Source organism: Coffea arabica, chromosome 9c, assembly GCF_036785885.1.
Source record: "Coffea arabica cultivar ET-39 chromosome 9c, Coffea Arabica ET-39 HiFi, whole genome shotgun sequence".
In the NCBI taxonomy this organism is placed as follows: domain Eukaryota; kingdom Viridiplantae; phylum Streptophyta; class Magnoliopsida; order Gentianales; family Rubiaceae; genus Coffea; species Coffea arabica.
In genome coordinates, this window is record NC_092326.1 from 148,363 (window position 1) to 164,560 (window position 16,198).

The following is a 16,198-nucleotide window of genomic DNA, read 5'->3' on the forward strand; positions in this document are numbered from 1 at the left end:
ACTCGTTAGTTCTCGCATGTACATGCACCTTATATTATAGGAGAATTCTATGGTTCCTTTAGAATATTATTCCTTGGACTTGTATCTTTAATGTAGATAGCAGCTTATATATTAAATCATTGAAATTATTAAGATCTAAGAATTAAAAACAACTATTTCACCATCTCACGGTGAATTTAACTTGATGACATGATGGCAAATATGGCCTGTATTATAATCTAACAAAATTAGTCTGTAAAAATCTTCAAATTCTACATAACTGAAAAACCTGTCCAACTTATTCACCATGCTCAAAATCAGAGTTCACTGATTACTTTCCCAATGGTGTGATTCAATATAGGCAGTCAAATTGATATATATTTAATTTACTTAGAATTTTCACCAAATCCATATTCCATTAACAGGCATATTTTTACAACTGCAAATTATCCAAAAATGTTATGAATCCCATAATAAGAACGACGAAGGTATCAATTCTTTATGACCACGCTGAAGATGAAAACATTATTAAATATCGAATTCCAAGTACAGAGCATTTCACATCACAGAGTTCAGAAAAAAAAAAAGGAATGATATACGTTTACAGCAGAATAGAATTTTACTCATCCTCTATCCTCTATAAATAGAAGGGTAATTAGAAACCCTACAATCCAACATGAGACTAAAACATCCTTAAGATGACAGAACTCTTAAAATGATGATAACACAGCTGATTCTGGCCCTAAACCCTGAATTTGTATCAACATATCCATCTCATATGCAAAATGTTCAAGTCCATTGATTATGAAGGGTACTTATACATTAGATAACAAATATTACCTTGGAAGAAAACACAAAGCAGTATCAAATTAAGATCAAAAGACAATTATAACCAAATTAAAGGAAAAACTGAGAGAGGATTCTTAAGAGGCACACGCCCGTAGCCATTGAAATTGCACTTGCTATTTTCAAGATAAACACCAATTTCCAGGAATGGTATCGAATAACCATCCACAGCCGTGTCCAAGACCACAACAGATGCTCTAATGCTCTAGAATGAAAGAAAATAAAATCTACAAAACGAACTATTTCATCCAATTCTACCAACTGCTGCTTTTACCTACAACATGACAAATCACTAGATTCCTTGTCATCAACATAGTATCATTTAGCCAATGGCCGATGTACACTGCTAAAAGGGATGCGTAAACTACTGGGGCAGAACATGTACCAACATCAGAACTAGTCTCAAATTTAATTGGTCACTTCTTTCAGTAGCTTATTCATCACAATGGATCCTTCTCACCCTAACCTGCTCTCCATTGAAGTGGATATACTTCCATTTACCTTGGTAGCGATCAAGAACTAGTTTCTTTTTGTCTACTTGACCTAATGTTCCAAATGCACGCGCAATCTTTCTTAAAGAATCTTCATCTGGCTTGACCCCCAACTCTTCCATGTCTGCGAATACCTGAAATTTAGCATGCAAGGATTGTGAAATGTTCTTAAGTTTGCACAATTTCATAAAAAGACCATAATGCAAGACAAAAAGGAGAAGTTACGAAATCAGTTCCCCTTAACAAAAGTGGAAGAAAGGCACTAGAGGGGTTTACCTCAATAACCTTGTCTGGCATATTGTGATGATCATACAAGGATATCATCCTAGAAAATAACTTCTTAGAGGTGGAGCGGGTATGAATGTGCAAAATCATATTCCATAGTCTTTCAGCTTCGTCTATCCTGCAATCCATATCAAATGCCAACAGAAGGGAGTCATATGTTGTCATGGTTGTCCCTTGCCCTTTGCTAAGCATCCACTTGGCAATCTGAGTAACAAAGATCTTGTTAGATGCAGGTCGTCTATCTAAATAATCACATAACAACATACTGATATAGGCATCATTGCATAGTGAACAAAACGAATCAAGAGTACCAATAGGCCACTTCATCAATTTTTGTATTTTTGCACATAAAAGCATGCAGTATGCGTGAATTAAGAAAAAAAAGCTATTCAACCATTTCATTATTCTTCAACGCATTATAAATGTAACATGTTTCAGTCCCATCAAGAGCTAAAGACAAAGAAAGCTAATCCAGCACTCAAAGTGTTTGCAATTCATTATTTCTGTAAACAAACTTATAATACATATCATACATATATGGAACACCCGATACTTAAATTTAGTGACATCTAAAAAGTTCCATCATCATTTCAATGTCTATTTCCAGATGAAAAAGGAAACATGATTGCTAATACCATGATATTGAAAAGAAAGTTTCTTGGACATGCAATTGAAGTAAAGAGATCTTGGAAACCTTACTATTTCATTCTTAAGCATAATTCGACTAAAATCCACGTATAGATTAACTTTATGTTGAAAATATCCCAAGAAAAAAATACTAATAGCAGTTGTTCTCATTGTCTGCATTTGAGTTAAGACAAAGACAAGCTCTCTACATATTTGTTTGTGCCCATGGCCATATGCTTGCATATGTGTGTGTATGTGTGTGAGTGAGTAAGTGAGAGAGAGAGAGAGAGAGAGAGAGAGAGATTTCCTAGACTTAGCAAGCAAATGTCATTCAATACCAGAGCTGCATAAAGCAAGGTCAGCACTCACAACCATGCAAGTTCAGCAGCTAAAGATATCCAAAAACTTTACAAGCACCGTACTTGTATTACTCTAACCCATTGACTCTTTTTCCTTAAGATTCTTAGCGCCTTAGCTGCAGCAATCAAAGGAAACTCTGCCTCCCAAGCTATCCATTTATCCAGTGCACCATACACAGCCTCTTTTTCATTTGGAAGTCCAGAAATCTGCCAAGTTGAGTTTTGTCTTAAGATAGAAATCAAAGCCAAATAATCACAGAAAACCACTGTATTATAGGGAAAATTTTTCATTAGAACAAAACAATAGGTCCTCATCCTTCAATCATGCAAAACAAAGAACTTAACTCTTCAAAAAGTGAAAGATATAACCTATTTAAGAACAACCAAAAGAAAACCACACATACATTTCGAACAAGATTTAGTGCTTTCTGGCCAGACCTAGCAGAATCTCTTTTCTGCCACAAGTGGTGTTCTTTCTTCCCCATCTTTCTGACCATTTTTGTGGATTTCCTGCTAATGAAGTTACAATGAGATTTAACTTCCATTCATATAGATGAGCTGCAGCATAAGCCTGAACTGACATCCAAGCAGAAGGAAAAAAACAAAGTGTTGAACATAGAAGGACCAATGAAAGAGAACCACACAAAGTAATTAATTTGATTGGAACAATACGGCTACCTGTCAAATGATCCATATTCACATACATCTTCAGGAGAATTTGTGTCATTGACAACGGTTCTTCTTGCCTACACTCCACAAAGGACATAGACATAGAAGCTTGAATATTTAATATGCACTGAGTAGAAATATCCCTTACATTTGTTCATTCATGAAATAAGCAATAAACATAATCTATCTAGCTTACCTTTTCAGCACGGGTAATTACACTTGAGACCTCCTGCATAGAAAAGAAACTACAATTCACGAATTTGAAATGTAAGAGAGGATTCACTCTGGTGCTCCACATCTGGGGAAAAAAGTTTTTCATATCAGCAAATAGAACAATAAAGTATCAAGCAGGAAACCCAAAGCTCAAAGCTAACCTCCTTGGGCCTATGTAAGGGTAACTGAACAGGAACTTGAATTGTACAAGAAACGGGACTCTTCATAATTCTGCTTTTCCAATTTCCAGCAATTTCATGGCAGGAAAAAACACCATAAACGAGCCACTCCGGGAGGAATCTTGATTCTTCCAGTCTCAACAAGATGCCCTCATTGAGAAGAAGTCCTATTCAACAGAATCTATAACACAAATGGGCGTGGACAATACTTCATGGAAAGCTTAGTACTAAACCTGAAATTGCACAATTGTTTGTTAAAGACTCAGAATTCAGGAAGAATGACTTGAAAAGGAAGTATGCAACAAATAGTAGATGTATATCTTGATGAACAACAAACAGCTCAAACAACAGACAATCTGCAAGCAAACTGACTACACTTAGACCACAGGCCTTGATTCAAGTTCATATCTTGATGCAATAAAACCATTAGCAACAAACCATTTCACACCCCCCTATGTCTATAGTATTGCGACAACCTCATTTATGTAGCGAGGAATGTAAACCAACATTCACACAGATAGTCATATATCTTTAAAACCAATCATGATATGGTAAGACAAAGAACTTATATCCATCTCTTATAGCTATTCAACTGCTCACTGTTCTTAATCAATTAAAACCAAAACAAAAAATCTAAAAGCTACAAACTTTCCTTAAGTAATGATGTTAAAAAAATTATCCAATAGTTTCCAGGATATATATCTAAACAAATGCATGGAAGCCAACCCCAACTTTTACTTTCTCATCTTAAGTTTTGCATTCTCGAAAAAGGGAAAAAAAAAAAAAAAACCCAAGAATTGCCCATTACTAGTTAATCAACAAATAAACTATTGAAGTGAAAATCAAAGCAAAACATTATCCTAGGAAATGGTTATTCATCAACATATATGATACCTAAACCATCTCCCACCAACCCAACCCACCCAAAACCCTCATCCGCACAGCAGAAATAGAAAAACCCACATCTTTAAAACACCAAATTTTCATCATTATAAGCAAATAATAGCACAAAATTTTGAGAATCAACAATATATATGAAAATGTACATAGAAATTGAACGATCGAAGAGCAGAGTATTGAACTGCAACTTACGCCAAACAAGTAGTCCTACTAGAAGCTGAAAGCCTGTAGTTTTTGAGCTTCAATTGGAGGTTTATCTGGAAAGACTGCAGGAATTGAAGAAAAAATCAATACTCTGTTTTTAGCGTCCCCCCTATCCATGTCCACGTGTTCCCCCTATCCACCACCCATGTGTCTGCCCCATCTTTGTCATTACCTTTGGCAATAACCAGAATCTAAAGTATAGTACTGGTAAATGTTCCAGCAGCACATAAAGTTCCATCACAAATAGTCACATAACTACAAAGTCATTCAACAATTTCTGAATAACCATTTCCAGCATTTTGGCCATAAAATTCAGAAAACTCACCATTATTTGGACACTAAATGCAACAATTAATGTCAGAAAACTTATAACCAACTGCAGAGATTTAGAACTGATTCCCAGCTCATGCAGCAGCATATCTCAGAAAGGTAGAACGGAAAAGTAAAAGGAGACAAAGGAGAAGATTCACAATTTGCATAACAAGATGAAAATTAGAGGAGATGGACGAAGAAGAGGGACAGGAGGACAAGCAGCCAAAGAGAGCATCTTCAGTAGTTTTTGATTCAAGACAGGAGATCGAACATTTTTCCTTTTCTGTTTAAGTCAAGATGATGCAGTTCAATTATTCACAATAGCTCCTCTCCCCTTTTTTTTTTTTGGTGCTCCAGTGGAGGACTATAGGTCCCCTGCGTGATGTGGGTATGCCACCCAAATTGCATCAGCTAACAGGATTTGCTTAAGATGAGTAGAAGGTTCCGGACATACTTGTAAACCTAGCTGACTATTAAGACTTTGCTTTGCTAACCAATCAGCAGCCATATTCGTTTCTCTCCTGCAATGCTCCATCTTACACTCCCACACTTGGTTTATCCAGTGTCTGATTGATTCACCTACCAATTGTATAAAGTGAGTCCAATGGTAGGTGATTGATTCACCTACCAATTGTATCCCAACTTGTGAGTCCAACGCCAGAGTAATCTTTTTGTATCCCATATTCCATGCCATGGAGTGTCCGTAGTTCATCCCCCAAAATTCTGCCACCACATTGCTTTTTTATCCAGATTAGCCATAAAGCCTGATAAATAACAGTCATGTTCATACCTAATCACTCCACCCATTCCGGCATTTCCAGGGTTGTATGAAGAGGCCCCATCAACATTTCTCTTCACCTATCCGATTTGAGGTTTTCTCCATCCCACAAGACAAGTTTGTTAGGGTGACTTCACCGCTGATTTAACCAAGGCACAGTAGCTCTTTATATGGTTGCCAATCAATGCATACAACTAGTATAAATAGCTAGCTACATCAAAGGCTCAATAAAAATAACTAAATGAATTAACGGCAGCATTTTCGAAAACACAAAACTTCAAAATACTTCCAGGCATGCTCCAGAAAAAAAAAACTTCCAGGCATTTAAGAGGACTGGAAACTGATCTATACTGCACAGATTCTGCGCAACAAACAAAATGCTATACTAAACCATTTTTACTACTGGCGTCCAAGACATCAAATTTTACCGTTACAACTATAAGATCAGTACCTATTGAACAAAAAGCTGGAAACATGAAATGCATAGGCACTGCTCTTATCATCCTACAGTTACCAATCACAAAGTTAGTAAACTACAGTGACAAAAGTTAGCCACTTACGACTCCCAAATGGGACTTCCACAAAAGTCCAAGCAAATACATCCAGTATCACAAAAACCTTCTCCACCTATAGATCTCTAGCTTACAACGGTACCTTTTGATAAAAACTGCAACAAAATTTACACCATGAGTATTACGGGTATCATCCTACAACAAAAAATGACAAAGTTTGTAAACTGCAACCATAAAAGTAGCCACTTATGACCCCACAATACACTTCTGCAGAAATACAAGCAAATTCCTCCAGTAAGATTTTCTTTAACTTACCATCAACCATTCAACTTCCAAATTAACTTTTAAGCTTCTCTACTTAATGCCGCAAAATACTCGTCACAGATGGCCTCCCTTCTCGCACCACAAACACCTTGATTCAAGAATGGAGCAATTCCCCTGCTCTCTCACATTAGATACAACCACCTTGATCATGCTTAGTAATACTGAATGAAAGAAAATGATGGTGCTCCAAGCTCATCAATCTATTAATTCATATTTTTACCTCCCAACACAATCTTATGCTCTTAATTTGTTTGATAAATGGCGAAAACATTAATCATTCTACTTCAATATCACAATGTAATATTTTTATGTCATGTAAGAATATCACAATCGAAATTATCAAAATATCCAAAATCAAGATGATCATAGAAAAAAAACTAATGAACCCAAAAAAAAAAAAGCCAGGCAACTAAAAGAACTATACAAAATAGATCATAATCAAGGGAAATGAAATTCAGCTTTCAGGGCCCAAATCAATTACATTCAAAATTCCGAGGAAAAAGAAAAATAAAAGAAAAAGAAAAGCCCGAAAGGCTATGAAACAAGAACAAGGCTTGAGAATGAATTTTACCGGAAGGAAGGTCCTCAAATCGGCCTGGCAGGTCTGCTCTTCCTGCTGGTCTATAAGAATAGAGGGTTCTGCGAAGGGTTTTACGATTTTAATTATGGCGTTAGGATTTAAGGTTGTCGTCGAAGTCCTTGAAGGTTTACCTTAATTTCTTTTCCACCCCCAGTTTTAATTTTTCTTATCAAGTTATCCCTTTCAATTAATCTCTGGATTAATATTGTAGCTAATTATTTTTTAGTCTTTTCTATTTTTATTGTGTACGGAAGAATGGGACGCAGATGGGCGTGTCCCGAAGATTGCAAAAAACTCAATTGGCATCTCGAAAAAAATTTGTTAAAAATTTTTTACCAGAAGTGTCACCGCACATTCTACTTTTGTTACCCAAACAATCACAAGTTTTTACATTGAAAAAAAAAATTAATTTGATATAAAGCCCTTGTCAAATTTGAGGCAACGGTTCTCAAGATCCAACTTAATTAATAAGAACATTGATCAAATGATCGTGGGATCCCTAGTTAGCTTAGATAAGGACCTTTTTTCGAGGAAAAGGTAAACTAATTATAGATATATAAAATAATTTGAATTCTCAAAAAAAAAAAAGGGTTAAGTTGCACGAAAATATGGATGCTATGAAAATATAACCAATTTCCATGATTGGAATAGTATATCATGAGACGTAAGTTTATACTACATCCAAAAGAATGGAAAATGACTAAACGCACTTGGGTCAAAAAATCTGCTTGCTTGACTACAAGGGTTCTTGCTAAAATGAATAATTTGAAGCCAATTAAAACTTTTTTATTCATAAAATTTATTGATTGTCTAATTAGTATCCTGTAATTGTTTCGTCTCTTACTCTCTTTTTTGGTACTGGATAAAATTTATGTTTTTTGTCATTTATGTAATCACCATATCCATGGTACTTTGATATAGAGTATTGTATGTTTTTCTTCTGGTTCTTTTCCATATCCATGTTTTTGCAAGCATTTTTTTTCCAAGTCCACCTTATATCACAGAAAAATTCTATGGCCCCGGATATTCTTGTATGTTTTTCTTTTTCATGTCCAAGTTTTTGAAAGTTCTCATGTCTACTATGAATGCCTCAGTCACCTTAACTAAGAAAACATCTCGGTCAGCCTGGACCAGAGGATCCTAATCGGCCCTCACCGAGAATTAATCTAGGGATGGCTTATTTACATGAGGTATCAAAAGTTTCGGCTCGTCACTATGATGTGACTGGTGATTGATATGATTGATGTGACAATCAGTCATTCTATGATTCAGTCCTACTACTGATATCACTGTCATATCTTATTTTACGAGATTAGATTAACAGTCTACTACCTATCTTTTCTAATATAAATATCAACACCTTACTCACTTGAAAAGATAGGTAACTTAAATCACTCAATATAACTCCTGACAATTTCTGACTTAAGCATCAGAGTGAAACTAGGGCTCATAGCCCGAGCCACTTCTTATTTTGCATGTGAGCTTATCTAGCGGTGACCTCAACTCAACTCACTAGTTTTCACCTGTACACGCACCTTGTATTATAGGAGAATTCTATGGTTCCTTTAGAATATTATTCCTTGGACTTGTATCTTTTAATGGAGATAGCAGCTTATATATTAAATCATTGAAATTATTAAGATATAAGAATTAAAAACAATTATTTCACCATCTCACGGTGAATTTAACTTGATGACATGATGGCAAATATGGACTGTATTATAATCTAACAAAATTAGTCTGTAAAAATCTTCAAATTCTACATAACCATAACTGAAAACTTGTCCAACTTATTCACCATGCTCAAAATCAGAGTTCACCGGTTACTTTCCCAACGGTGTGATTCAATACAGGCAGTCAAATTTATATATATTTAATTTACTTCAAATTTTCACCAAATTCCTATTCCATTATCATGCATATTTTTACAACTGCAAATTATCCAAAAATGTTACGAATCCTATAATACGAACGACGAAGGTATCAGTTCCTTGTGACCACGCCGAGGATGAAAGCATCAAGGGATAATTTCACAAACCTCCCTTGAGGTTTCTCATAATTACAAAGGGCTCCCATCAGGTTTTAAAAATTACATATTCTCTCCTACTTTCATTATTTAGTAACAATGTAGGTCCAATAACTTAGCGTTTCTTTCAAGAATCCTAAATTGCCTATTTGTACGAAACTAAGAAACAAAAATATTATATACTCAATCATTTTCTTCCACACTTTGCATAAATCAATATTTTCTTCCACACTTTGCATAAATCAATAAGCCAAATTCTTAACAATCATCCAAGTATAAGTTCTAAAATCAAGTAGCCATCCAAAAAATCCTAAATTACATATACCATATGAGTACTTATCACGATTAAAAAAACACACAACTAATTTTATACCCCTAAATTAAATACCAATGCTCAAATATCTCTTCAATACAAACTAATTTGACCTAGAACCACTATTACAACTCTCCGATGTTCTTAAAAATATTACTAATATCTTAAAAGTAGAGAATAAATTCTACTTCCATAATAAAATCATAATAAAAAATTTCTAATCCGATGAAAAAAATCATTATGTAATTATTGACATTTTATAAAAGTTTTTCTTAACAACAAATAAAATATGAATAATTCCACATCTTTAGTTCTTCTTTTTATTTCAATCATCTATTTCATTATTTATTTCTCTATCACTGTGAGTCTCTTCATTTCTTCTAGTTTGACACATAATTTACTCTCTTTATAGATTTTGTAATTTCAATTTGTTAATATCCACAAAACTAAAGATAATAAAAAGAGGGGATAATTTCAAAAACCTCCCTTGAGGTTTCTAGTAATTTCAGAAAGCTCCCCTCACGATTTGAAAATTATACATACCTCCCCTAGAACATAGGCTTGGGTTTCAACTTGAAGATGTAAGACCAAAAAAGTATATGAATGCCCAAAATTGCTCTCATCTAAATTTCCTTAGTATGAATAATCATTAAAATTTTTTAAAAGTCAAGAATACACTTGTGTAATACCAAAATTATGAGCTTTATTACTTAACTAATGTCTTGATATTTTTCATCCCCATGATTTTCTACATCCACCAAAACTTTCAAACTCTTATCATTTTTCTTCTTTCAAACAAACTCTTTGTCTTAGATGCCAAAATCCACCGCTGTAATTCTTACTTTCACAATTTTTACCTCTCTATAGGTTTCTTGCATATGTTGCCTACTAAACCATTAGTCGTAAAACTCACAATCCTTACCTTTTTCCCACTCAAACGGCCAAACCCTTAAGGAGTAGCATATTTGAGTGATCGAAGGAAGGAAACATCTACCTTGATTAGTATATTAAGTGATAGAAGGTTACAATTTTAATGGCCACGACTGAAATAGTTTGGCCATAATATATGGCCTGGTCAGGAAGAATTGTTTTCCTTTTTTCTGTTATCTTTTCCCTTTTTATCAATGGCTTGTCTTTTAAAAAATTATGAAGGTTATTATAGTCATTGTCTTTCATCAAGGGAGGTAATTGTAATATTGAAAACCTCAAGGGAATTCAGTGAAATTGTCAAAAACCTCAGAGGAGGTTTCTGAAATTATCTCTAAAAAACGGTTATATTAATTAGAAAATAGACAAGAGACAGAAAATAGATTTTTTTTAGGTTTTGAAAATTTATTGTCTTAAATTTAAAATTGTCTACTAAGTGGAGGGCATTATAGATATTTTACTATATCAAGGGGTAAGTATAGTTTCTTAAATCTAAGGGGAACCGAGTGAAATTGTCAAAAACCTCAAGGGAGGTTTTTGAAATTATCCCTATAAGAAAAAAAAAACGTGCTAATGTACCAAATTAAAATACTTGTAAAAATGTGAAAGGTAAATGCGGTCCCCAAGTCCAATGGCTCACCACGGGTAGCGCACAATACTCACCCATTTGATGATAGGAAAGAAACTATCCAAAATCTAAACCCTCATTAGCCCAAGCTCAAGTAACCACAATTTATTGGCCTACCGAATTTATTTTGCTAATATTTAGATGGGATGTGCAAACTTTTGGTTGTCTTCCTTGACTCCTTGGAAGCCTTTTAGATGTTACCAGAAAAAAAAAAAAAGTTCCATGATCATCGATACACATATTTTAAGCAATTTAAGTTGATCAAGACAGCTTAGTTACCAAAATGTATGCTTGCAATCGTGCTCTAATTTCAGATTGATCTCTTAGGAGGGATCATGACTCTGGAGATTAAAACAAATGGATCTAGGACAGAGATCTGCAGAAAGTTCTATATTCACTGTTTGAGAATTTTAAAATTAAAAAAAAAATCCTTTTCAGAATTAGATATTTGCCTCACTAGTGTTTTACAAATTAATATAATAAAGAATGTTATTCATATGATTGTCAAAGACAAATTGACCATTATAAGAGATTTAGTATTCATTTTTAAATTGTAGATTGGGAATTCAAACCCAAAATAAGGATATCGTGAAAGTAAATTTTGCTAGACATCATTTTTATTAAATAACAAATTGTTATCAAGAAAGTGATACGTTAAAAATCTCCAAAATCTCTTCCAAAATCACTATTGAAACTAACCGGCGAATTAGTCTAGAAACTCATAACACGACAACTAAAACTCAATTTCGCAGATAATTCTCCATTTCAAACGCATTATACTCAAAGTTTGAACCTTCATGAGCTGTAGTTAAACACAAAAGTTAGAATGTGTGATTCCAATTTTAGTCTCTCTCTCTCTATTATCTCTAGGCTTCACTATGCTCACGACCAAAACCACGATCATGAAACTGAATGTTCTTGTAAACAGCAAAAAATTGACTACCAGATTGTAATCATACAAATGTCTTCATTGACATTTCTAAATGGTAATGGTTATTGAGCAAAGAAATTTATCAAATTGGTCACTTTCAAGAAGCTCATTCCGAAAACCTCATGAAACTAGATAAAGAAATTCTACAAGATGACATTCATAAGCTACAAACTGAAACAAAATAGAGAAGGACATTACTTTGCCATTCACGGAAAGTAGGAAAACAACATTCATATTAGGCACTATCATAATTTTAAGAAGTTTAAAATTTTAACCCTTCAAACCTATATAAGTGACATGATTTCATGTGATTGTACTACTAAATCAAGTAAGTCTTTCTAGTAACTTTTTTTTAGCATAATGGCATCAAAATCTGTGAAGCAATTCTTCTCTATTCTTCTGATTCAGTGGATGGTTTTCCAGGCCAGGTCTCGGGTAATCAGTGACGTTTCAATGATTGAAAGACATGAGCATTGGATGGCTGGTTATGGGCGTCAATACAAGGACACTGCAGAGAAGGAAAAGCGTTACCAAATATTCAAGGCCAATGTGGAGTACATTGACTTGGTTAATAGAGCAGGTAACAAACCATATAAGCTAAGTGCCAATCAATTTGCGGATTTGACCAATGAAGAGTTCAAAGCAGCTCATATTGGGCACAGAAGCCCCTCCAAGGACAAGTCAACAGCAATCCTGTCTTCTTCTGAGTATGATAAAATTGTCACTGCAATTCCCCCTAGCTTGGATTGGAGGAGAAAGGGAGCTGTTGCACCAATCCGCGAAGTGTCATGTGGTAAGTTAGGATATCCCACCATCCCACTACCATTGGTACATTTGTCAATTTTAGTCAAATGAACATATTAATTTATGTTATCTTTCGAAAATAGAAATGCATAATACTAAGGCTGTTGTTGAAAATTATCCCATAGAATCACAAAAGTTTGACGAAGACAAAAAATTTGAAAAAGATGTAAAGAGAAAACTCCAAAAATTGGCCTGTTCAAGAAACCAGAAGGACTTCTTTGTTCATCTGAATTTTGTTTAGATCTGTAGCGTATCCTGATTTCAGGAAGATATTATTGTGTTTGCAAGAGTACTATCGACTTTGCTTTTGTATTCAAGAATATAATTTGTTGTCCTTGGTCTTTTATGGCACACCGCTACTCCCTTTAAAAGGCTAGTGATGTTTATAATGGATTTCTGGATGAGATTCCATTCCTTAAACTGTCTCACTGGATTTGGATGTGATTAAGGCCTTGCTCTCACACAATCATTTGAGAAAATTTTATAATAAACTTCACATTAAAGAGACTCTGGCACTCTAGTTGCATGTATTGAAGAGTCTTAAAACTTATCTACAATAAGAGCTTTTAAATTAGACTGCCATCTTTCCTCAGCCAATTATGACCAAAGGTCGGACCTAATTATCATTTTCGTTTACATTTTTAGTTATATTATGGTAGGTAGATAAGGTGTACAACTAAGGTCAATCCTGCATAGAATCAGAGAGTCGGATTTTTTTTCTTTTTTTTTGTTCAAAGGGAAGATTTCAAACCTTACAGGGGAAAGAGAGGGAAAGATATAGCATTTTCTTAAAATGAAAAACAAAAAGAAATCATTTGGACAGAGGTTTTTCTTTCTTTTTTTTTTTTTTTCCAGTTGTTTAATTAACACAAATCATGACTGTTAGAATTCTCTAATTTATGATGCACACAACCAAATTACCCAGGTGCTTGGACAATTCCTGCTGTTGATGCTGTGGAAGCCCTAATCAAGATCAAAACAGGAAAGCTATACACGCTGTCAAATCAAGAAATTGTGGACTGCAGCACTGGTCTTGATTGTTATCAAGGCTCCACAGAAGATGCCTTTGAGTTCATCAAACAACATGGACTTACGACTGAAAGCAACTACCCTCCCAAAGATAATAAAGGCACTTGTGACACCAACAAGGAAAAAGAACCAGTGGCCAAGATCAGTGGCTACAACTACGTCCCAGCAGACAATGAGAAGGCACTTTTACAAGCATTAACTGACCAACCAGTGGCCGTAATGGTTGATGCTTCAGGTGCAGATTTCCAGTTCTATGCAGGTGGTGTTTTCACGGGTGAATGTGGAACTGACATAGATCATGGTGTAACATTGGTTGGTTATGGTACCAGTAATTCCACATTGAAGTATTGGAGGATCAAGAATTCATGGGGTAAAGGATGGGGAGAGGATGGATACATGAGGATGGAAAGGGATATTGCTGCCAAAGAAGGAATGTGTGGGATTGCCATAGAACCCATCTATCCCACTCTGTGATTCCTTTGCTGTGCATAAGCATTTCAAAGTTAAAGGGAATTTTGAAGAACTAATTGTACTGTTCGTACTTTTAACCTTTTATAGCACAAAAAAGAAAAGAATGAATGAATTATCCGGTTTGGTCTTTTATTTTTTTCTTTTAGAAAAATTTAAACTTAATATTATAAATTTACTCTACTCCTTCCCTACTAGTATCACTCTTTAGTTACACTTCTTAATAGAAAAGTAATCTAGTGTAAAAGACGATGCAATCCAAATATACAAGTAGTATATAAAAGCACATATACCTAGGAATATGAGGAATTGCACACTAAAAGCATATTATATAGAATCATTTGGGGAGGATTGGGTTGGATGGAAAAGACAGAGAAATTGAAGGTAAGAAGTCCTGCATACGTACAAAAAAAAAAAAGAATCATTTGTCGTGAAAACAATATATGCATTAAACCATTAAGGGGTTTTAATTCTAATCAAACATCTAACTTCTATGTTTACTATGGCATTATTCTTGTTTGTTTGAGATTTTGCAATAAGCTAACTTGTGGAAAGTGATCATAGAAATTAATTAAAATGTGCAAAAACTATTATATTTTCTATTAAAAAAATCTAAAATCTACATGCTTGAGTGAGAAAGAATATTATACAACTGGTTATCCAAATTACGAATTTATTATCAGGTGAAAAAAATCAAGTGAGGATAAGCCCTAAGAATACCTCCTCCCCTCAAACTCAATGTGATTGCGTAAAAACAAAATTGAGATTGCAAATGAGATTCTTGAAACAATTTCATAAAGGGCAATAATTTTGTCAGAGCAAATATTAACTTCCAGACCAACTTTTTTCACTTGAGAACAACTTTGCCCATCTCCGGTCTGCGTCCTACCTTCTTTATCTCAGCCCGCCGTGCCCTTTACGGCGCCACTCTCTTCCCAAATGCATGCCTGACTGACTGAGTTATTGACTATACCCACTACCAACATCAAGGCTGCTGGGTACCATGTTAAAGCTTCGCATTATATGAAAGTTCAGCCAGTGAAAAGTAAGAAAAAAATCTAGCTCTTCAACAATGAATAATCCAGATATCCATGAAACTCACCAAGAACCCTAAACTGAACTCCTTCCCCAGTTTATTTCTTACGTTTATTTTTTGTGCTTTGTCAGTAACATCTTGTTTTCTCTCTTCAAAGCCTCTCCTCAAACCCCCTCAATGGTGTTCACGCAACAACTGATTAGGCCAACAATTTCACTGCTTTTGGCCAACGAAAACTTGGGATGGTACATCCATCTTCCTCAGACTAAGAAAGAAAACTTTGATGTCAAATTAGTTATGCTGTGTAGATTGATAAGTGATTATTTTGCATGTTTTATATCTTAGTTATTTGTGTGTTTTAGTTATTTTAATAACTAGATAACTAGGTTTCTAATGACTTTTGCATTTTGTGGTTAAAGTGAGAAACGTTGTATTTTAATGGATTTAAGTGAATGAAACTTCATGTTGTTATAGGGTTTAATGAATCAATCACCAATTGGAGTGATAAGTGCATATTTTACATATGTTTAGTGTGTTTTATTAGTAAGTTTGGTGTGTTTTAACTACTTTTTTAGCTAATTAACTAGGATTTTAGTGAAAATATGCGTTTTATGGTTTAAGTGTCAAAAAATTGTATTTCTATGGATTTTAATGGTGCCAATTTCATGTTTTTGTAGGTTTAAGGATTCAATCATCAATTGATGTGAATTGAGAAGATAATTGGATGATTGATGATGGTTTGAAATAATAAAAGAAGACATGAAGTGCAAAATGCAAA

The 16,198-nt window shown here is 34.4% G+C and overlaps 2 protein-coding genes across 10 annotated transcripts; one reads left to right on the forward strand and one right to left on the reverse strand.

Moving 5' to 3' along the window:
• Nucleotides 1-897: 897 nt before the first annotated feature.
• LOC113707837 (pentatricopeptide repeat-containing protein At4g18975, chloroplastic) lies at nucleotides 898-7,402 on the reverse strand. 9 transcript variants are annotated; one of them, XM_072065061.1, is made up of 11 exons: nucleotides 7,250-7,350; nucleotides 5,855-5,981; nucleotides 5,519-5,787; nucleotides 4,741-4,814; nucleotides 3,631-3,881; nucleotides 3,453-3,554; nucleotides 3,266-3,333; nucleotides 2,992-3,100; nucleotides 2,651-2,794; nucleotides 1,593-1,805; nucleotides 898-1,450 (listed from the first exon to the last, which is right to left on the reverse strand). In XM_072065061.1, exons 5-11 carry the CDS (start codon nucleotides 3,694-3,696, stop codon nucleotides 1,259-1,261), a joined length of 894 nt encoding a protein of 297 aa, XP_071921162.1. In that variant the 5' UTR covers nucleotides 3,697-3,881; nucleotides 4,741-4,814; nucleotides 5,519-5,787; nucleotides 5,855-5,981; nucleotides 7,250-7,350; the 3' UTR covers nucleotides 898-1,258. The 9 variants fall into 9 exon arrangements, with proteins under 9 accessions (XP_071921162.1, XP_071921161.1, XP_027085976.1 ...); XM_072065060.1 differs by having other exon boundaries at nucleotides 5,519-5,981; XM_027230175.2 differs by lacking the exons at nucleotides 5,519-5,787; nucleotides 5,855-5,981 and having other exon boundaries at nucleotides 3,453-3,485; nucleotides 7,250-7,402.
• A 5,027-nt stretch (nucleotides 7,403-12,429) lies between these two features.
• On the forward strand, nucleotides 12,430-14,519 carry LOC113708476 (senescence-specific cysteine protease SAG39-like). Its single transcript, XM_072064191.1, has 2 exons — nucleotides 12,430-12,876; nucleotides 13,813-14,519. The coding sequence occupies exons 1-2, from the start codon at nucleotides 12,444-12,446 to the stop codon at nucleotides 14,388-14,390; spliced, it is 1,011 nt and encodes a 336-aa protein (XP_071920292.1). The 5' UTR covers nucleotides 12,430-12,443; the 3' UTR covers nucleotides 14,391-14,519.
• The last annotated feature ends 1,679 nt before the right edge of the window (nucleotides 14,520-16,198 follow it).

Bases quoted from the DNA above. Each gene is read 5' to 3' on its own strand.
- LOC113707837 (XM_027230173.2), bottom strand. From the start codon at position 3,696: ATGAAGAGTCCCGTTTCTTGTACAATTCAAGTTCCTGTTCAGTTACCC. The intron at 3,334-3,452 runs GTAAGCTAGATA...TGTGGAGTGTAG, and splicing joins TAATTACCCGTGCTGAAAAG to GCAAGAAGAACCGTTGTCAA. The intron at 1,451-1,592 runs GTAAACCCCTCT...GCTAAATTTCAG, and splicing joins TGCCAGACAAGGTTATTGAG to GTATTCGCAGACATGGAAGA.
- LOC113708476 (XM_072064191.1), top strand. From the start codon at position 12,444: ATGGCATCAAAATCTGTGAAGCAATTCTTCTCTATTCTTCTGATTCAG. The intron at 12,877-13,812 runs GTAAGTTAGGAT...CAAATTACCCAG, and splicing joins AATCCGCGAAGTGTCATGTG to GTGCTTGGACAATTCCTGCT.